At 37.0% G+C, this 20,886-nt stretch overlaps 2 protein-coding genes across 2 annotated transcripts in view; one reads left to right on the top strand and one right to left on the bottom strand.

The window, feature by feature from the left end:
• Window positions 1-14,191, top strand: part of SGCE (sarcoglycan epsilon) — a 32,956-nt gene extending 18,765 nt beyond the window's left edge. Inside the window, 8 exon segments of the mRNA XM_066553468.1 lie at window positions 119-317; window positions 1,963-2,125; window positions 5,289-5,500; window positions 6,253-6,279; window positions 6,989-7,177; window positions 8,768-8,811; window positions 9,641-9,675; window positions 11,343-14,191. Of these exon segments, the coding sequence (XP_066409565.1) occupies window positions 119-317; window positions 1,963-2,125; window positions 5,289-5,500; window positions 6,253-6,279; window positions 6,989-7,177; window positions 8,768-8,811; window positions 9,641-9,675; window positions 11,343-11,393 (920 nt within the window). The 3' untranslated portion in view covers window positions 11,394-14,191.
• A 954-nt stretch (window positions 14,192-15,145) lies between these two features.
• Window positions 15,146-20,886, bottom strand: part of CASD1 (CAS1 domain containing 1) — a 28,478-nt gene continuing 22,737 nt past the window's right edge. The window contains exons 15-18 of the mRNA XM_066553455.1: window positions 20,197-20,337; window positions 19,589-19,666; window positions 18,498-18,590; window positions 15,146-17,485 (exon numbers count right to left, since the gene is read on the bottom strand). Of these exons, the coding sequence (XP_066409552.1) occupies window positions 17,219-17,485; window positions 18,498-18,590; window positions 19,589-19,666; window positions 20,197-20,337 (579 nt within the window). The 3' untranslated portion in view covers window positions 15,146-17,218. The remainder of the gene's footprint in view (window positions 17,486-18,497; window positions 18,591-19,588; window positions 19,667-20,196; window positions 20,338-20,886) is intronic.

Genomic DNA, 20,886 nt, shown 5'->3' with positions numbered 1-20,886 from the left:
AAAGGTGAATCAGTCTTAAAGTAGTATTACAATAATCATTACTCCAGATATTTTGAAGATTTATTTTTGGATTTATAGAGCCTTTGTTTAATGCAACACTCTTTTTCATCACGAGTAGATTTTCCTTTACCATATCAAGCGGAATTCTTCATAAGGAATATGAATGTAGAAGAAATGCTGGCAAGTGAAGTTCTGGGGGACTTCCTTGGAGCAGTGAAAAATGTATGGCAGCCAGAACGCTTGAATGCCATAAACATTACTTCAGCCCTTGACAGGGGAGGGAGAGTTCCACTTCCCATTAATGACATGAAAGAGGGGTAAGCATGTGTCAGTGTGATGGTTTTCCTTCACTTTTTTTTTCTTTTGTTACTCAGAAGCCTAACATTTTTTCAAGTTTTCTAGATACTTTGCAATTGCTTTTTATGTTTTGGAATTAGATATGAAAAGTTTACTCATGTTCTGAGCCCCAGTTATGTATTTATTGTGTTAGATACCACTACAACAGGGCAGAGTTCCTATATATGGATGTTATAATCCAAGGAATACTAATAAATTCCATTAATTATAAACGAGTTGGTAGTAAATATGTTTTTTTTTGAAATCCCAGTTTTACTTCTGAAAAGTCACTTGGTATGCTTTTCAAGCTTTTAACCTTTCCCAATTCATTAAACTCAAAATTTTGGAGCAAGTTATGATAGAGCAGAGACACTTCAATTTCTGAGAGCAGTTTGCATGTAATAGTGTAATTTTCAGCTGTTCTCACTAAGTGAGTTAGTGATTCAAGAGCACTGTTGACTTTCTTCTGAAAGTCGTAAGGTGTCTGGGGAGCTCAGGTTGCTGAGTGCAAACTGCTGGAATGGGCTGGTTCCAGTTGTGATTTGTAACCATAAATACTGTTCTGAACAGTATTTAACAGGAAACTAGTAAGGATTCAGTTTTTTCAAATATTATTCTGACAGTGCTTTTCCCTGGTGAAAGTGAAGAGGCCTAGTTATTTTTAGATAATTTTTGATATTTTGGAGTCAAATAGTATCTAAGAAAGGGACGAAGGTTCAAAATACAAGATGTGTGCAGAAAATACTGGCTTTTTCAGAGCCCTTTTGTGTCTCTGAAGTTTTCGAGCATATTTAAAGAAGTAAAGTGACTTCTGTACTAGCCAGAGTAATAGCAGAGTCACTTAATACAAATGGCTACACTTCAAATATTTAGTTAGATAATGCCTACTGTAACAAGTGGCAACTGGGACCTAATTTCTGTTTCAGAATCCATTGGCATGTTATAACCTGGTGCAGCAGACTGTATTTTACAGCAGTGTTCCATATACCTAAATATGACAATGAATAATACAATCGATGCAGTAGCTCTTATTTTATGTATGGTGATGCTAAATCAAGTATTAGGTTTGCCTTCAGCTTTCAGTATTCTGAAGCAAATTTTCTTGGCCACGCATAGATACAGTATGGAATGTTTCAGAAGCAGCTGGGGGTTAGCATGTTCATATCTGTATTAGGTTTAGCAATAACTAGTCATTGTGAGTTTATTTTGAAAGCATGGGAAGAAGCTCTAAAAGAGTCAATGATGAGTATGATTAAACATTTCTTTAAAACAAAATGATGCTATTTTAATACAATTTTCAAAAATAGTACTGATTTACTTACATGAGGAAGCCACATTTGGAGCTCTTTTACTTCATAGAAGTTGGCACAACTGATGGTATTGAAACATTTACATTAACAAGCAAACCAGAATATGTTGGAAAGTTGTTTTGATTTCAGTCTGTTACTTGTATGCTTAAAGAGATAAAAGTGTACTATAAAGGAAAATGATTTTAAAAAGTAATTTCAATCTTTAAATAATAGCTGAATGTTACTATGTACAGCAATAATATTTGGAAGAGTACATCATTGTGCTTTGGGGATTTGTGAGACATCCTGCTGGTCTGTCACTCATCTCTTTCTGCAGTGTGTACGTGATGGTTGGGGCAGATGTTCCTTTCTCTTCGTGTTTACGAGAAGTGGAAAACCCACAAAATCAGCTGAGGTGCAGTCAAGAAATGGAGCCTGTAATAACCTGTGATAAAAAATTTCGTACTCAATTCCATATTGACTGGTGTAAAATCTCTCTGGTGAGTTATTTTATTATTGCATAAAAGTGATGTTTGTAGAAGTACAGGTAAGAGTTTTGCCAGTCTGGTCAGACAATGTTGCCAATTCCACTTCATTGTGACTGATATTTTTTCCACCTAGCAGACACTCTTAAGATTGTGAAAGGATTTTGATATGTAGGCTAAACTCGGTTAGAGCTGAGCCCCAGTGAAACCACTGTATTTGTTTTCACTAGCAGTGAATTCTATAAATTGCCAGAGAGCTCCAGGGCTTAAAAAAGTAAAAGTAATGAGAGGTGTAGTTCATTAATTCAGAATGCTGCTAGTTACACTTTTCTAAAAAGTGTGTGCATACATACATGTTTTCTCAGGTTCTGATTCTACACTGACCAATTAATACTATGCTGTTTCTGAAAAATGTCTAAAACATATTTTATGCTAAAAATGAAATAGAAAAAGGAATGAAAGTAATGCTGACTCCTTAAATAATAAATAGGAACATTCTTCTCAGTCAAATGCAAGAGAAAAGATAACCAAGCACTAGACTATTCGCCATGAAAGGAGAATAATTCCCAGAGAAGCTTTTTAAGGTTGTTTTGGTTTTTTTTATTTCCTGTAAGGAAAATCAAGAAATAATACAGTATTGGAAGAGAATATTTCAGATAAATCTGAACAATGATGGTGAAGGTATATAAAATAAACTTAGATCTTGTTGAGCTGCTTCAGACATTACCCAGGAGGAAGCTGAAAGGGAGATATTAAACACTGGATGGAAAAAACTTACTGAGTACAATGAAAGGCATTCATACACAAAACTGATTGGATAGCCTCCAGTCTTTTCTACCTGTACACTGTAAATTAGGAAAGGTTAAGGTTGGAAAATACTTGTTTCAAAAGAATACCCAGATTATTTGCTTTTTATTGGCTTTGTGTTGAGAAATTTTATAAGGCCCATGTGTACACAGTAATACCAGCGCCTGAAAAATAGCAGAAGGCAGCTGGTCTTTGGCAAGAACAAACTATGTCAAGTCTTCCATTTCCTTCTACAAGGAAGAAGTAGAGCCAAGGCAGAGCAGCTGATGTTATTCTTTCTTGGTAAGGTTTTTTGATACTGTCTCACAAGCAAGCTGAGGAACATGGCCTAGGAGAAGCTAGGAAGAGCTGGTCGGTAGCCATAATCATAGCAGAATTAATAATAATTCCTGCCTATTCCTCATTAATAACTGGATGATGGAATGTGCTTATTAAGTTAAATTTGTAGCTCCCCATGAAAGTGAAAGGATCTGCAGGTGCATTGAAGGACAGAAAGGTCTTGAGAAATTGGAGAAACAGTCTTGGAAAAAAGGATGAATTTTAAAATAAGCAGCAGAGGGATAATGCACTAATGCAAGAACAGTCAGCTGTGCCCATGGAGAAGGAAAAGAAGCTGGTTAGGAATACTTCTTCAGAAAAAAAATGCCTGATAGTGGCAGTGGTTCATAAACTAATCATGAAGCAGCATTGTCACGCTGGTTTGAGAAAAGCAGAGATCACCCTGGGATGTGTAACAGGAACAGGCTTTCAGAGAAGTGTTATTTTCTGCAGCAGCTCTAACACAACCTTCTGGAATTCAGCACTTGTTTTGGCTGTGTGCCACAGTAACTGAATTTAAACTGTCTTAGGGGTGTTTACTGTTGCCAGCAGCATTTCTGCTGTAACCTGCTGCATCAGAGGGAAAAGGGAGCCAAGCTTCCCTCTGTCGAATCACAGTCGGCTTTTCACAAGGCAAGCTGAGAGACAGGAATTCTCCCCAGATGTATGGGCTGGGAGGAAGTTGAGCTCTGTTTCCCATATGCACAATGTAAACAAGTGATAGAAAACAGAGCCATCATCCCACTGTTTATGAGGTGCTGTTGGCAGTTAGCACCCAGTCAAAGAGTGGATGTAAGTTTGGGGGTCCCACATTCTGCAAGGATGGGCAATGTAATGTAATAAATGCTCCACTTGAAGCTGCTCTCTGAAAGCTTGTTCTGACACTGTGTATGGACCTCTGTCAGTCACATCAATAAATACATATTTTTTGTGCATTGTTAGGGTTTGAGATTAAGCTAAGCAGCCAGGTGGAACTCAGTGCACCTAACATAGAAGATACTCTGGAATTAATGAGCAGCGAATGCATCAATTTTTGTTAAACAAACACTTACATATGTTTGTGTGTGTGTTCATGCACATATTTGAAGCTCAGCAGGATTTCTGGAATTTCATAAAAATCTCTTCACCCATTGCCTAAGCTGTAATACAGCATTTTATGACTTGAAGTGTAAATGATAAAGAAGTGACCATCATTTGCAAGATTTCTCAATGAAAAGTCAGACAAAAGGTCAAGCATGTAAGCAAATATATTTTATTTGTATTAATGATCTGGATCTTAAAGCTAGCAGTGATAAATTTTGACAGTAACATGTAATTGAAGATAACAAAAAAATGGATGCAGAAAATTAAGTCAGCTGGGAATGGCAATCAAAAGCAATAGGAAATTTAGCAGCAAGACAGGTTTGTATTTCTAGGATCATTGGGTACAGACAAACACACACAAAAATTGTGACCAGGAATGCAGCTTTTGGAGGCTAATTGAATTTGTGTGAGAGAGAAAATGAGCTGTCCTTGGCAACTCAGTTGATGGCTCTTGTTTTTTTGAGCACTGAATGTAGTGTGATATGAAGGAGAAGGAGGAGGAAGAACACTGTAGCTATGTGACTCTTCATTTTTGCCACCTTTATACAAGAGAGGACAATATTATCATTTAGAACAAGACATTTAGTAAGAAATGGAATAAATGGATTAATTAATAAAAAAGAAATCAGAATTAGTTAATTAGTTTGCACTAAAGATGTTTACCAAATCTGTACTCAAATACTGTTTGTGTGAGATATGCCTAAAATTAATCTGTAAAAGACATGGTATCTCTCCTAGTCACAAAAGAGAGAAGTAATATTATAACATTACTTATCACACTGATCAGAAGCTTCCTTAAATGTAAGCTTCTATTACTGAAAAGTGTTTGGATTAAATTGTCTAGAATTTGTAAAATAAGTAATATGGATCTTTTTAGGTTATGGTTTGTTAAATACCTGCCTGTTTTTTTTACATTATGTTACTTTGTTATTTAATAGTCTTTTTTTCTTCTTTTTTTCCTGGGTATTAGGTTGACAATACAAAACAAGTTTCCACCTTTCAGGAAGTGGTTCGTGGAGAGGGAATATTGCCTGATGGTGGAGAATACAAGCCACCTTCGGATACACTGAAAAGCAGAGACTATTACTCGGATTTCCTTATTACACTGGCAGTGCCCTCGGCAATAGCACTGGTGCTTTTTCTAATACTTGCCTACATCATGTGCTGCCGACGGGAAGGAGTGTGAGTACTTGAACATGCTAATAAGTAACTCTTGATTTTTCTAAGATTATAATGCATAGAAGGTTATTTGTTAGAATATCTCCACTCAGTTCATTATAAACATTTAATACAGGCCTAAAGGTATCTGCTTGTAATACTGAACTATTTGACACTTAAGCACATGCACTGATTTCCAAGCAAGTGGATGTAGGGCCTTCAGTTGTTCTAGAAAGGGTTAAAATACTCAACATATGCACAAAACTCCCCAAAATCTCCACATGTGCATAGCTCTCCAAAATGCCTCCAGCAAATAAAATAGTAATAAGGGATCATTGGTTCAGGAGAATATTAAGTAATTTCTAAAATGCTAACTTTCATAATATAAACGTGGTTAAGGGGATTAACTGAATTTAGACATATTATCAAAGAAAAACACATAAAAGGAAAGCAGCAAGTAACGTGATTTCTGCCATTTCTTACACAAACTACAACTTCATTTTGTCACAGAATTTCTTTTAGCCAGAAGCTTGTTCTTTAACCTGCATTTTTCATTTCCCTGTGCGTGTGTCTGTGTGTGTCTGTCACCACTATCACATCTCTCTACGTGCGTCCATCAAGGCCTCATCATAAACCCCGTTGCAAATGCTGCCAAGTTGCGTTTAGCAATAACCTTGTCAGCATTTCTACATCATGTACTGTTTTCATCATCAGATAGATTAATGTTCCAACTATCAATGCTATTATTTAATTCATAAATTTTGTTTTGTTTTTAGGGAAAAGAGAAACATGCAAACACCAGAGTAAGTGTCTTCTTTCCTGTTATTTTTCTTTTACCATTTAATTTTCATTCTCAATAGCTTGTCATACTTCATACATATGTGTCATAATCTTCTCTCATTCTCTCTAATTCATGGTTTAATTCATAAATGTGAAAGCTGCTTTTAAATCAGTCTTGGCAAGGATAGAAGACCACAATAAAAAGGGTTTGAAATTAAAGACTGTAATCCAAAATAAAATAGTGCTGTTAGAATAAATATGTTAATATGCAATTAGTACTCCTGGTTATTGGATTTCCCAGCCTGTCTCTTAAAGGCAGTGAGCAGGAGAAGAAATATCCTGGAAGGTATCCAGTGCCTATAATATGGAGTGTTTTAAAATTAATTTACAAGCTTTTATGAATCTACCACAAGAATCAGGAGTTAACCAAAATTAAAATGAAACCAAATTGCAGCAAATAAATGGAACATCAGCCACAAACTGCGCAGTCTTGAATCCTATGAAAAACATCTATTCAGACAGAAAAATCTAATGGAATAATTACTGCCTTAAAAAATTAAATAAATCAAATATTTATTAATTTAACTATGTGAAGGTTGTAATTGTTGCACTGTAGTCTGTAGCATGCATCAAAGTCCTTGTACTTTAAAAAAAAAATAATAATTGCAAAATTCTCTGTTTTGATAAAGCACTTAAAGTATGTATTCACTATTTTATTTCCTTGTGACACAGCATCCAGTTGGTGCACCACAGTGCTATACAGAAATCCACCAAAGAGCTCCGTGACATGTCCAAGAACAGGGAGATCGCGTGGCCGCTCTCCACGCTGCCCGTGTTCCACCCCGTGACGGGCGAGATCGTCCCGCCCCTGCACACGGACAGCTACGACAACACCAGCATGCCCCTGATGCAGACACAGCAGTAAGTGTGCAGGCTCAGCTCTGGCTCTTAGTGTGCTGCATGACCTCACTGTAGATCCCTGTGCTTGTCCTCCGAAATGTGTTCATTGTGGGAGGATTCAGTAATGACTCTCCAGTTCAAGATTGCTCTGATGTTTGCATTTCCAGCAGGAAGAAAGGCCTTCTGTTATAAGATTAAATGGCTGGCAAGAGGCTGCAGGCTTGCAAGAGGCTTGGCATGGAACAGTTATATTTCTGCATGTTTTGGAGAAAAACTACTTTTGACAGAGGATTCAATTAAAACTGTTCTATTTTAGACACCCTTTGGGGTTCTGGTGTAAAACTAACCACCAAATCTGTGGTAGTTTTAACCAGAAAATCCAGACATTGTAAGTGGTTAGTCATGTACCTGTCACACATGGTTTGTGTTTGAAACGTTGACATTGAACAGAAGAACATACTCCATTACACAGATAATTCAGGCTTGCCAAGAAAAATGCTCATAGCTCTCTCCCGTTTCCATTGTTGTCATTCACTTTGCACGACAGAAACCAGAAAAATAATTAATTCCTGTTCCTTAGAGTTCATTTATCAGTAACTTAGTGAAACTAGTGACCAGACCAATGCTTGCACATGTTCTAATTCAGATAACTCCACAGAGCTGTAGCAAAGAGGCATTTCTGGAAAGGTTGGGTTGAGGTGCCTGGGGCTTAGCAGATCTGAGGCAGTGGTCAGGAGTGGCTGGTGTTTTCCAGTGCTGTGCTGTAACACCAGCTCCAGCTGGTGCCTCCTCTGCTGGCAGGCCTGCATGGCCCCAGTGGCACCGGTCCTGTGCCAGCTCTAACTCAGCCGTAATTTACACATGCTTGTCCTAAATTCCCTTCACAATAGATCCATGCTGCAGGAGTGTTTTCTTCTCCCTGTCCCAGAAGCTAAATTCTCCAGAAAGGACAGCTGTATAAATTATTCCTTGTACAAGTGCTGCAAAGTGCTCTGCCCCATCTTTTACAGCTTCTTCTCTATTCAGAATGGCAGTTTTTATGACTGGGGTGCCAAATCCTGTACCAAAAGCTTTCTTGAGTTGTACATAGGGTATTTATCTGTTTCACCTAGATTGTACCCCTTAATTCCTTTCTGTAAAAACACCTCTATCTGATAGCTGTTAAAATAGACACTTAAGCAAGGCACAGAAATGAAACTTTGCCTTGATAAGTGAACTGGTCTGACACATAGAAGTGGCTGACCATTCATTCCACAGCAATAACTACGTTGCAAATGCTGTCACCTTTGCTGTATTCATGGCATATGGAATATTCACTTATAGAAACCAAACTTTGCGGAACTTCAGAAACCCATGGTGACTCTTGTTGCCTCTGGCATTTCACCAAGTCTGAGCCTTTGAACGTGGCTGACAAGTGAAATAATAACGACTTTAGCACTAATTGTCTTTCTTTCATGGTCGTGGCTAAACTTTGGACATCTGTATTTGCATAGTGAAAATAGATTATTGCTTCATAAGCAAAAAAAAATGAAGTGTAAATACTGAGTGTTCATCATAATACACTTCAGACTTTGTATGGAAGCATTAAAGATATTAAATGGTTTTTTATAGGAACCTGCCACATCAGACTCAGATTCCACAGCAGCAGAGTGCAGGTCAGTACTCATAAAATACTGTAATTATTAAGTGACCAGTGTGGAGAAAACACTAGTCAAAATGTATACAGTCTGTGGACAGTGGAAATCATTTTCAAATAGAGTAAAGTATTACAGAAATTGTCATTCCAGAATTTCTTTGATACATCAGTGAAAATTTTGGCATGGGATTGATTAAACAAGGAAGAAATGCTATGTTAGGATTCTGCATGTGAGGCTGGAATTTGGTTCAGCTAACTTAGAAACCTCATAGAAATAATTTTTTGTTACATGAAGCTGCAGCCAGATTCCCAAATGCAGTTACATGTTTCAGATTTTGACACTTGATAGTAAATGTAATTTTCTAATTCCCACCAATATTAGTTAAGCTTTGAAGAAGGAGCTCTTTTCTGCAGTTACTAGACAAAGTGTTGATACTGGGGAGTCTGGGGTGAGGCACATCCATGCTTCAGGTTTCCTGTGTTGTAGTCATCACTTTTGTATCATTCTCACAAATGCTGGTGTACTGACTGAGGTCAGGAATGACCCATCAGACTGAGGCTGACTGTCCTCTCTACTTAGCATCTCAGGTTTGAGAAAAACCTACAGCCATAGATAGCCATGTGAGAGGGGGTAAAGACCACACAGGGAAAAATTAGAAGCCAAGTGTAATTTTTAAATATTCAAAGAGGCATCAAAATCAAAACTCTAGAGAGATTCATATGTTTTGAACATAATATGGGAATTACAGCTCCAAGCAGAAGATTTGTTTTAACTTAGGAGTTCCATAAGCTACTCTTTCTTTTCATTGAAAATCCTTCTTCTTCATTACTGCTTTCGGGGATTAAAGGAGAATTTCGTATGACAACATTTCAAAGATTTGAGGCAAGTATATAATAGATGTTTCTCTCCATGTGAGTTTTGTTATGTGGAAATTAAAAACACAGGTATAAAAAGTCTGATAGCAGTTCTGGTAGCTTTGCCATTTGTGTTCTTCATTGTACATATGCTGGAAATGGTGAATAACCCCGGCAGTCAAACCCTTGATCCAGAGCCTCCAGTACCGGTTGGGGTTGACATTTAGTACAGCTCTTCTCACTCACACTGTTTATAAGGCAGAATCAAAGTGTTACACAAGTGCTGCTCTTCTGCTATGACTGTTTCATTTCAAGAATTCCAGTCTGTCTTGCAAGCTGTATAATACTGTACAGTGACAGCAGTGAGGCATTTTTGCAAAGGTATGAAATACAAGCTAGCCCAGGTCTGTCACTTTTGAGTAGCACTGAAAAACTGCCCTAAAATTAGATCTTAAAAATTCTCCTATGTCTGTATTTTCTGCAGTACATTATTTCTGTAGAATACAACTGTTCTTTCATATTCATCACAGATGCTGCCTGTGACAAGCTCTCAGAAATCCAGGGTGGGCGGATGGTGGAATGAATTTGGGACAGAGGGCGTTTCCTCCTCTTCCCTTGGTTTATTGACACCTTGCTTTGTAGCTCAGATGTGCAGGTGATCCTGCAAGCACTTCCATGACATGCTAGCATGTGCCTTTTGCAGCTTTTCTGAAAGGATATCCATAATTCCTGTTGCCACAATGTTAGAATTTTAGAAAGTTATGATTTAAAACAAAATTCAGCCACTACCAAGAGTTTTTTAGTAGCATGAGTACAAACTCAGCAACTGATTTTATTGATCTGCTCAAGTAAGACATTTAGAGAAATAGAACACCTAAGACCAAAAAACCTATAGAATGAGACATTAATAGTTAAATTTTGTTCTTTTCCTATAGAAAACTCACAGTAATGTACTCGGGGAATTTAACATACTGACAGTCACAGTTGTGAATAAGAAATTTCTATTTTAAATCTTCAGTAGACCATAGTTAGTAATTCGAAGAGCAGACCATGGATAATAACCGTTGTCCACTTCAGGAACTATCTGAATCCCCAGTAAGGAATAGTTTTATTTTAGTCTTATATAAAAAGGCAGACTTTAATAGCTGACATAATACTTGACTATTTCACAAAGTTAAACGTTAATTGAGAAAGAATTGTGTGAGATGTGACCACTCACATCTAATGTTTATTACAGTGATGAAAATTGCTGCTGGTCTCCAGGATGAACAGATGCATTAGGTTTTATAATTGTCTCTCTGTCAATAGGCAGAATTCACAAGGACTGTTTAAGGTGCTTGGATGAAAAAGCTTATAGGGTGTTCCTACAGTATAAAAGACTAAATATTGCATGTACATCATGTACCACCTTTTCTGTTTTGTGCCTCAGCTTCCCTATGAAGTCTGTTAGATCCCAAGTAGAAAGATAAGTTTCAGTTTAACAATCTTTTCCCAGCCCTCTCCCTTCCCAGAAGAATTCTTTGTCATGTATATGTTGTCTTTTGATCCAGGTTGTACTTGCAGTGTTTCTCCAATGTGGTTGTTGATAAAGGAATAATAAATACTATTTATGTGCTGTCCTCATAGTTGACAATTCAGTACTGTTGAAGCATCATGTGCCACTGATGGATAATATAAATTCTCATCTCTTTGCAGGTAAATGGTATTCCTGAGGAAAGAAAACTAACAGAAGCAATGAATTTGTAATCAAAGAAGGCAGCAAATTGTCTTTCTTATTTGTTCTGGTTGATGCATGAGTTTTTCTGGTGTATATTGTGCATGCCCACAGTATTATGATGCTTTCAGTGCCAGGAGTACAATCACTTCCATATAACTGATGTACTGTATCCTTTTGTACTTTGGACATTTTTGACAATTTGTAAACACTGATAACTTTTTATATTTGTTACATTCAGGAAGTAATCTTTAATGTATATATATACATACATATATATATATATGTATGTATGTATATATATATATATATATGTATTAATAAATATCAAGCTTTATTCTGTCTTGTGATCTCTCCTGAAAGTTTTAACAGGGAAATCAAAACTTCAAAGGATTTCAGACTGTTATTGGGATGATATAATTGCCTAACATTTGCACAGGAAAAGAAGTAGTGTACAAGCATGAAAACTTGTGCAACATGATAAGGCTCTGAAATAGTATTGCACATATATTAGGTATTAATTTTTTAGAGATTACCAAATATAATGAGCAAAGTTATTTTTGGAAAGTAAATAAAGAAATAGCCCCCCAGAGAAAGTAACTAAAACTTTTCATGATAAAAATTGGGTTTCTGTTCTTTTAACAGATATTTATGCTATTTCAAAACTTGTAAGCAATAAAGCATTTAAAATCTGTCCATTCATTCACCTGGTTATATTAGAAGAAACTGTTACAAGCTATTGTAGGCAAAAATTAATGTCTGCAAATAAGCAAGGGTTTAATTTGGTACAGTAAACCTGGACTAACTCTTTAAAAACACTCTTTAAATTTTTTGTGGTATTCACAATAAAGAGCCCCAGTGCTGTTTATTTTTTATATCCTCCACATTTTTTTTCTTTTTGGAGCACAAACTGTTGTGGGAGAATTACTTATCCAGTAAACCAGGGATAACATTTTCACATCTTAAAAAGGACTTAATTAAAGGCATACTTTGCTGGGAAGTGGTTTCTTTGAGAGGCATGTGTCTATGCAGCTGAAGCTTAATAATATATGGACTTTGCTAAAAGGATTTGAACTGGGGTTTCCATGTTTTTCAATAGACAACTATAATTCATCTACTGACACTTTTCACCAGCTTTTAAATGAATTTCTGATGCTTCTTTAAATCTTCAATTTAAGGACATCATAGAGGACTTCAGGGTCTGCAGCTGTAACAGCTGACTCCAACAGTTTTTGGGGTTTTACCTCAAAGCATGGCATTGTTTTAAGCTGACACTTATGCTTTGTCTTTTTTCTGTAATATTTTCTCTTTCAGAAGCTGTATGCTCATCAGGACATTGCATTGTAAGCAGAAAACTGCGTCTGCTTTAAAATTGCCAAGTGCTGGCTACATTTTCTTAGCTGAGGTTCCTGAAGTCTCTGCTAAGAGAAATTTGAGTAATTTTGGAATTTAAGACTGAGGATAAAAGGAATCTGTACAATGAGGTCATTTTGTAAAAAGACCAAAGTAGTTGCTCTTGGTTTTGTGGTTTTTGGTTTGTTTGTCTTTGTTTTTCTCTTTTTACAGTTATGACCCAGTTCTGTCAAAACACAGAACCTTAATTTACATTAATTTTTAAGCATCAATGATGTGTTTGTGGGCTCAGACCTGAATGCAGGATTTCAGCAGAGAACAAATCCTGAGCTGCTTTTTAGACTAATTTTGAGCACCAACTATGATCACTGTGGCAGCAAAGTAGAGATAAGCAGTGCTCAGTATGTGGTACCTACTTGTATATTGTCAAACCTTCAGTATCAGTTTACAAAGCTGTTCTGCATGCTCAGCACAGCCCACAGCACGTGGCAGCAAATCCTGCTGGTGGCTGTTAGACCAGGAGAGGTAGCTCAAGCTACAGGCATTCAAGCTGAGAAATTCAAGGCAGTTCCTGAAACAGTTGGAATAAAGAGCCATTCCTACTCACTTTTCGAGTGGCATCCATCATGCCTTCCTACCTCATCCAAAAGATACCAGGAAAGAAACTTCACCAGTAAATCAACCTCCTCAGAGACACCCCCTTCTTTCCAGCAGCTTGGATGGTTATCAATGAAAAGCAAATCACAAAACTGCACACTGAGGTTTACAGTAAATTAAACATTTTCATCTCTTACCCAAGCTGTAAAAAAAATTCAATCAGCATTTGGCTTCTATTAGTTTATACTAGTATTTTCAGATGTATCAGCTGTCAGTGTTTTGAAACCAAAATGAATGGAATGGATTTTAAATAATGATTTTTAATGCAACGTAAGATTAAAGTTTGTAAATAATTCTGGGTGTGGATTATAGTAATTTCTGATAACTCCAGGATGACATGACAATCAATGGATCTACCAGTTGAGCTGCTCCCACCTTATTTGTATTAATGTAACAGTGTCAATATATTTAAGGAAATAAATTGTTACATATGTGCATAAAGAATTCGTTTGTAGCAGTGCAGGCTCCACCTATTTTGGAAAGAATCTAATGATGTAGGCCACTTGGGTATTAAGAATACCTGAACTATTTTATGATCGAAATCTTCATTTATCTGAGGTAAGTTTAATAAGAAATTATTTATTTTTAATTATTAAAACAGTTACTATGAAACATAGATTTATAAAGCTGGTTAAAGACACTTAATGGCTAAAGAATTAGTAATAATTAAGACGGTAAATTCACAGCCTCTTTTAACATTATATGATGGCAATATGAATGGATATTGTATTAAGTTGCAACCAAATTAAACAGAAAGCCCAACACATCTCTTTGTACATACATGAAATGTATGATCTAATAAAATGGAAAACACAAAGTAGTGAAGTTGTTGCCTGATTATTTTACAAAAGGGTGCCTGAACAACATTGTTACAGCTTTTAATGTTCCAGCCACAATACTGCATGGTTGGATCTGAGACCTGGGGCAGAGCTAATGGTTCAGGGTTTGTTTAACTGGGGACAATGCCTAAATAGATATCCCAACTGGATAGGAGGGAGAGGATTTGCTGCACTTAATATCTAAAGTGGACACTGAACTGTGTATCTCCCTGATGATAAAATCAGGAGTTTTTGAGAACAGAATCATAGAATATGCTGAGTTGGGAAAGGGACTCATCAAGATCATTGAGTCCAGCTCCCAGCCCTGCACAGGACCATCCCCAAGGGTCACACCAAGTGTCTGAGAGCATCATCCAAACACTTCCTGGACTCTGGCAGCTTTGGTGCTGTGACTACTTCCCTGGGGAGACTGTTCAACCACCCTCTGGGTGAAGAACCGTTTCTGATACCAGCCTGAACCTCCTGACACAACTTCAGGCCATCTCCTTGTGTCTTGTCATTGGTTACAAGATAAAGGAGATTGGTACTTCCTTTGCTTAAGGAGCCCCTTCTACTGAGAGTGGGATTTAAGTAGCTCAAGGAAAATCTAAATTCCGTAACTCAATCAAGTCTTCAAGATGGGCTTGGTTTCTTGATGTTGCCACCAAAGAAAAGCCGAGTCAGTTCCTCTGCTTTCCTTTAAAGCTCTGCTGCAGAGTTCCTGGCAAGGAAAAGTGTCTGATGCCTCCACTGTGGAGTTCTGCTGAGAGCCCCTGAGCTCCAGGCTGGCTTTGGCTGCTGGAGCTGGAATTTCATCAGAGCAGGGTCAGTGCCATTTAGCGCAGAGCAATTCCTGCACTGCATCTGCCTTAGTTTGTGATACAGTGAACTGCAGTGCAGCTAGAGACAAGCAATAGAGAGTTGTTACTTAAATGATGCTGGTCCCATTACAAAAATAAAGCATCCACAGCAATTTTATTTAATGTTTAAATTACTTCATATTTTTACATAACCTGAAAAGAAAATATATTTATCCCACATACAGTAATAGTAAACAAGTGCATTATTTCAAACATTAAAAATAAATCTTTTAACCAAGTCTGTACAACAGATAAATAGAGTTATATCTACAATAGTTATGTTGTGAAGAACAAAACAAAAATTACCCCTCAAGCTCACAGTTCCCTGTTGCTCATAATACTGGCATAGATGAAGGTTATGCTTGCTATTCCCCATTTGGTGTCCATGTACACTCTTTCCTTCAGTCACTCAAATGTATTGATCGATGAGGTTAAATTCCCAAGAACTGGAAGTAATATGCACACAGCTGAATATCTTTTCAGTATCTTGAAAACAGCTGGCAGGCTTAGTAAAACTGCTGAATTTGGGGGATATGAATGATTTCTTTTTTGTTTTTTGTGATGAATGACTGCTCGTTCTTTAAAATAAACTGTTCTCCACCACACACAAAAAAATAAAAATTGAAGTAATTATTTTCATAAATTCGTTTTGCATTCATTCATGGCTGCAAGATTGAATTCAATGTTTTACCTGGGATAAGAACAAGAACATGCATGTGACAGTATATATGGTACAAATTAGGATTCATGTTGTTCATTATCATACATAATTGCACATATGCTTGGAAAATAATATTGCTTTCATGTTTTTGACTGCTAACAAATAATCAGAAGAAGAATGAAATGAAAAAGCAACCAGAAGTCAAACTATTACTTGAACAAAACCCACAACTAACCAAGAAATGTCCATAACTTCACTGATTAGTAGAATGTAAACAACAGCTTGCCACTACCACACTGAAGAACTGTTTCTTTCAATTTTAAGTTTTTTGCTAAAGGAAAAAATTGATTAGAAAGATTGGGCACTCCCAAAAAGGATGGGAAAAAAGTTATCTCCAGACAGCTCCAATCTCATTTCACTTGTAATTCTGAGACTCAACCATCTTCACGCAACAAAGTCGACCACTCAATCCCTGCTCCTCATGATGCCAACCGACTGACTTGCATCCTCTTAAATTAAAATGATATTACAGCATAGAATATGGCACTCTAGTGCTGAGGTCCCTAGTGAGACCTAATTCAAGGTCACCTACAAACACAGGGAGAGGGTCAAAGATCACCGTTCCCCTAAGATCTGATCGAGTGGATATGATGGGATTTCATCTGACTGAAAAAGGTTGGAGGGTCTTCCACAAATTTCCCATCTTGAACTGAGTCTCTGAATTTTCATTTGTTTGTTCACTGGGATTGTACACAGAACTACACACAGTTAAATGAATTAGCGAAAAAATTTATGAAAAAGCAAACAATTCTAGGAAGGAAACCCAAATTCTCTTTATAAAAAAAAAATTGTCTCTGAATTCACCATATTTGCTGAACTCAAATTTCTAAAAAAACCCTCATAAAGTATTATGTAAACTTGTATATAATCTTCAACCACTGAATTGATGATTACTTTTTACTTCCACATACCAAGGGTTTCATATAACATGTATTACTATTTCCACCCCAAACACTATTTTCTAACCAGCAAGTTACCACTTTGCTCAAGCACTGCCCTGGTCGGGCTGCCTCGGCGGCGGTTCCAGCGCGGTTCCAGCGGCTCCCGGCCGTGCTGGGCGCGCTCCTTGCCGAGGAGGCAGCGCCTGCTCCGCGTGGCGGGCGCTGGAACAGCAGCGCCAGCGCAGCCCCTGGCCCTGGGCTCACCCAGTGCCGGCTGAACTCCGTGACGTGCCCGTGATACTGCTCAACCACTGCACTGCCTCGTGCCTCGTTTCAACAGATATGTAAACAGAAACAAACATCCAGTAGAAAAGACTCATTTTCACATGCAATTCTGTACAGTGCACTCTTGTTTCTCAGATTATTTGAGAAGGCTATTTCCACACAAAATATGTACATTTCCACTATATACATTTTCCACACGTTTAATTTAAATGTCTTCTTGTACCTCCAGTTGAGAAGTTTTGTTCAGGCAGACACAAAGTAAACCCAAAGAAAGTTTCCAAGTTAATGCCTTGGCTGATCTTGCATTGCTGAGAAGAAGTGTAGTCCAGAAAAAAATCCAGCTATGCATAGCAACCTTTTCAGCAGAGTTGAGTTATCTTTAGGAACCACAATCTGTGCTAGATCATTAGTGATCTGAGAAATCTCATGTGCCACGCACACAAATATGAAAGTGCTGACAAGAACGTTAAACATTGGATATCCAGGAATGAGCACCAAGATCCCCTTTGTGTCTGCTGCCAGCCAAATATGGTATTGGCAAATGAAGAGCTAAAAGAAAAAAAAAAGTGTTTACCAGTACTTATATATGTAAATATTTTTACTTACCAAAACCCATAGAATTATTACTATTGCATCAACTGACACGCTACTGCTTAAGTTGAAAGCTCTTTTCCACATGACTTTGCTACAGAACAAAACCATGAGCTTGTTAAATCACACGGGTTTGCTTGGCCCAAAACCAATTTCAGCTCAGGGGAGCATTGGATACATTCCATCACAGCAGGGAAGAATCTGCCTCCCCCAGTTACTGTCTCTCTCATGAGGCTCTGAACTGTCATGCCTGCAAATAATAGAGAATGCTTCACCTGCTGATGAATGAACAGCTCCCTGGAGCTGATCAGCACCTAAAACCCACCAGGAAGTAGAAGAGTGAAATGTGATCCTTTAAAAAACCCACAAAATCCTGTACCCCATATACACTGTATTGCAAAGAGTTTCTCCTAGAAATATATTTTAGTAAAAAATGTCACATTTAATATCACTAAATAGCAAATAAAATAGGAAGCAAGAAAATTCCTACTGTTTCAAAATATACACTCAATGGAACAAAGTAACACTTGCATTAAGAAGGGGTTTATTTGTAATGGTACATTTCTTTATTAGTCACAAAAAGCTTTCTAGGGCAAACACGTTTATAAGTGTTCTTACACTAGTAAGTAAAATTCATGCAAATTCTTCAACTGGCCTAAATTTTTATCTTCCAACTGCACAAACCTCACAGCATGCTCTAGCATTTAATCCCCACTCCCACCACCTTAAATCACCCCATCCCCTAAAACAGCACAAGAATTAAGCTTGCTACTGTGAGACTGCTATTAAGCCACGATTCTTAAGTGCAACAAAAGCTATAATGCTAAAAGAGGTCAATCATGACAGCATGGTATTTAGTAGGCCAATAAATGTTTTCTCTAAGGTTACAGTCCAATCTAGATAATAACCACCTAACACCACCTTACAATTCTAAGTTTTAATTGACTGTACTTCTGGTCATTCTACTTACCTCTAAAGAAATTTTGCCGAACCAGGCGAAGAATGAGCTATACACAGATCGGACATATCCGGGAATGTTCCTGATGAGGATGAAAGCTAAAATCTTTGGTTTCAAAAAGAAAAAGAAAAGGTACAACAAAGAAAGTGAAGAAAGTGACTGAGGATGACAAGCCAAACAAACACATAAAAGGTGTATCCATTTTCACTGCACTAAGTGAAGTGCATCATGCATTAAAATTTCTTTAAAAGCCAATAAAAATATAAACCAAACAAAAATCCATGTAGTTTATACTTAACAAAGTAGGTATTGAAACTAAAAATATTATACACAAATGCTTACAGCATAGCAGGTCATATTTGCATCTCCAGTAGAATCATGGCCTTGATGCTGACAGGTGTTACTACATGCCTCCTAGGCATGGTCACAAAACATGTAACACCATGCCAGCCTAAAATAAAGGTGGCCACAAATTTGAGTTAACCCTCAATTTTTAAAGAGTGGGTGTCAAGATGGACAAAATAATATTAAAAATTAATATTATCCCTCTTGCTGCTCCTCAAGAGAGCAGGACAAAACAATGAGAAAAGAAACAGGGCACAGGATGAGACAGCTGGGGTGTAGTGGGGCAGGACACACAGCAAGAGGAACATCTAAATTGAAGAAAACCACATTCATGGCTCTGTGGCCCACATCTTCTCTGTCTGGAAGTGACTACAGTGTCCCATAGTTTGCTTCCTACACTAATACCTCACAAACACTCCTGCTTTTCTACACCTTTCTTCTCTTCCACAGCTTTATTCTTTTCCACTGCTATGCAAATGGTCAAAAGTTGGGTCTGGATTTAAATCGTGCATATGAAACCTACACTAAGGACATCCAGATAAATCAAAACCACAATCACAGTGTGCAATTTCAGGGCTTAAAGGCAATGAAAAACTGACTAATGTTGTTAAACTCTTTTTCACTTTCAGACATGGGAATGAAGCTCAATATCTGACATTCCATGCTAATGCACAAATATATTTAAAACAATTTTTAAAAAACCTCAAATAAGAACAGACTAGATTCTATCACAGTACCCAAAAAGGACTAATAATTACCTGCACCACAGAAACAGAAGGATGTAGCTCATTGCACTCTGTCTTGTTTTTACAGCTACTAGCCCAAATAGAATAGGTCTAAAAGATATTAAAAAATTAGTCTGTGTAGCAATTATATGGACATATAAAAATGAAACAAGAGTATGATATTTTGAATTGTTTTAGCATTAGTAGGTTCACTAAGACGTGGGACACTAACAGAAAAAACCTACATGACTTAACCTTTGTGTTTCTTTCAAATTCTTCTTTGCAACTAATGAATACTTATCTGATGAGTAATTCTTAATACAAGTTTTTTTCATCAAAAATAGACAAGCAATCAAGTGTGAAGAGCTGTGTTATCTACCATGTTATTTTTATGATCCAATTTTCTTTTAAGCTTTGAAATAACCTTTGAAAGAGTAATGATGTTTTCATCTACATCTGACTGAACAGAAAATATTTTAGTGAGTAGATAGGTAGGGCTGTACAGAAAAATCCAGCTAAAATATCTCCAGATAAAGATTTGATTTTTCAAGGTTTGTTAGATAATACTGACTAAACAACAACTTCAGAAAAGTTATTTTTCAGATATTTACAAACCTGATTATACTATAATAGATACTTACCAAAAAGGACACAATTGAAATAAATAATAAAACATTTGAAACTCTGTTGGAGAAAAGAGGATCTCCTTTTCCTTCTGATATCATCTGATGTTTCTGCAATGCCAGATATATAAAAGCAAACAGCATCCCATGAAAAACCACCTGTAAAAGACAAATAGAATGCAATTTATATTTCATGACTTTTAGGTATAAACTCTTACTAGAAATGCTACCAGATAAAAGTAGTTTTAAAGCTATGTTTCAAAAGGTCCTTGCCCAGATTTACTGAAGCAAATGAAACCAGACTTTCTGGTTTTATGACACAAGATAGTCATAAATTTAATTTTTAACTCAACTCAAAACCTACAAATAAAGAACGTTTACTAATGCTTCAGAGAGCATTACAGACAAGACAATTAAATTTCAAGAAGCTTTCAAGTATCTACTATCCCCTCTGCAATCTATGTCATCACTGAAAAGGCTTTTTCTGGGAAAATCCACAAGTCTCTGGCTTTCTCCCAAACTGTCAGGTAAAAACATTCAAGAAGCAGGACAAGTGCTTCCCTCTCTCACAGACACAATTCTTCAACTGAGTGTTTTAGGATCTTATGCCAAGTTCTCATCAGCTGGCAACATGAGGCCATTTCAGGCCCACACAGTGCTTGTCCTCTGTACTTATTTTGAGCTCTGCTCTTCAGCAGCACCACCCAG

Source organism: Molothrus aeneus, chromosome 1 (assembly GCF_037042795.1).
Source record: "Molothrus aeneus isolate 106 chromosome 1, BPBGC_Maene_1.0, whole genome shotgun sequence".
Taxonomy (NCBI): Eukaryota; Metazoa; Chordata; class Aves; order Passeriformes; family Icteridae; genus Molothrus; species Molothrus aeneus.
The sequence above is the reverse complement of the archived record's forward strand: the minus strand, read 5'-3'. Positions and strand labels throughout refer to the sequence as shown.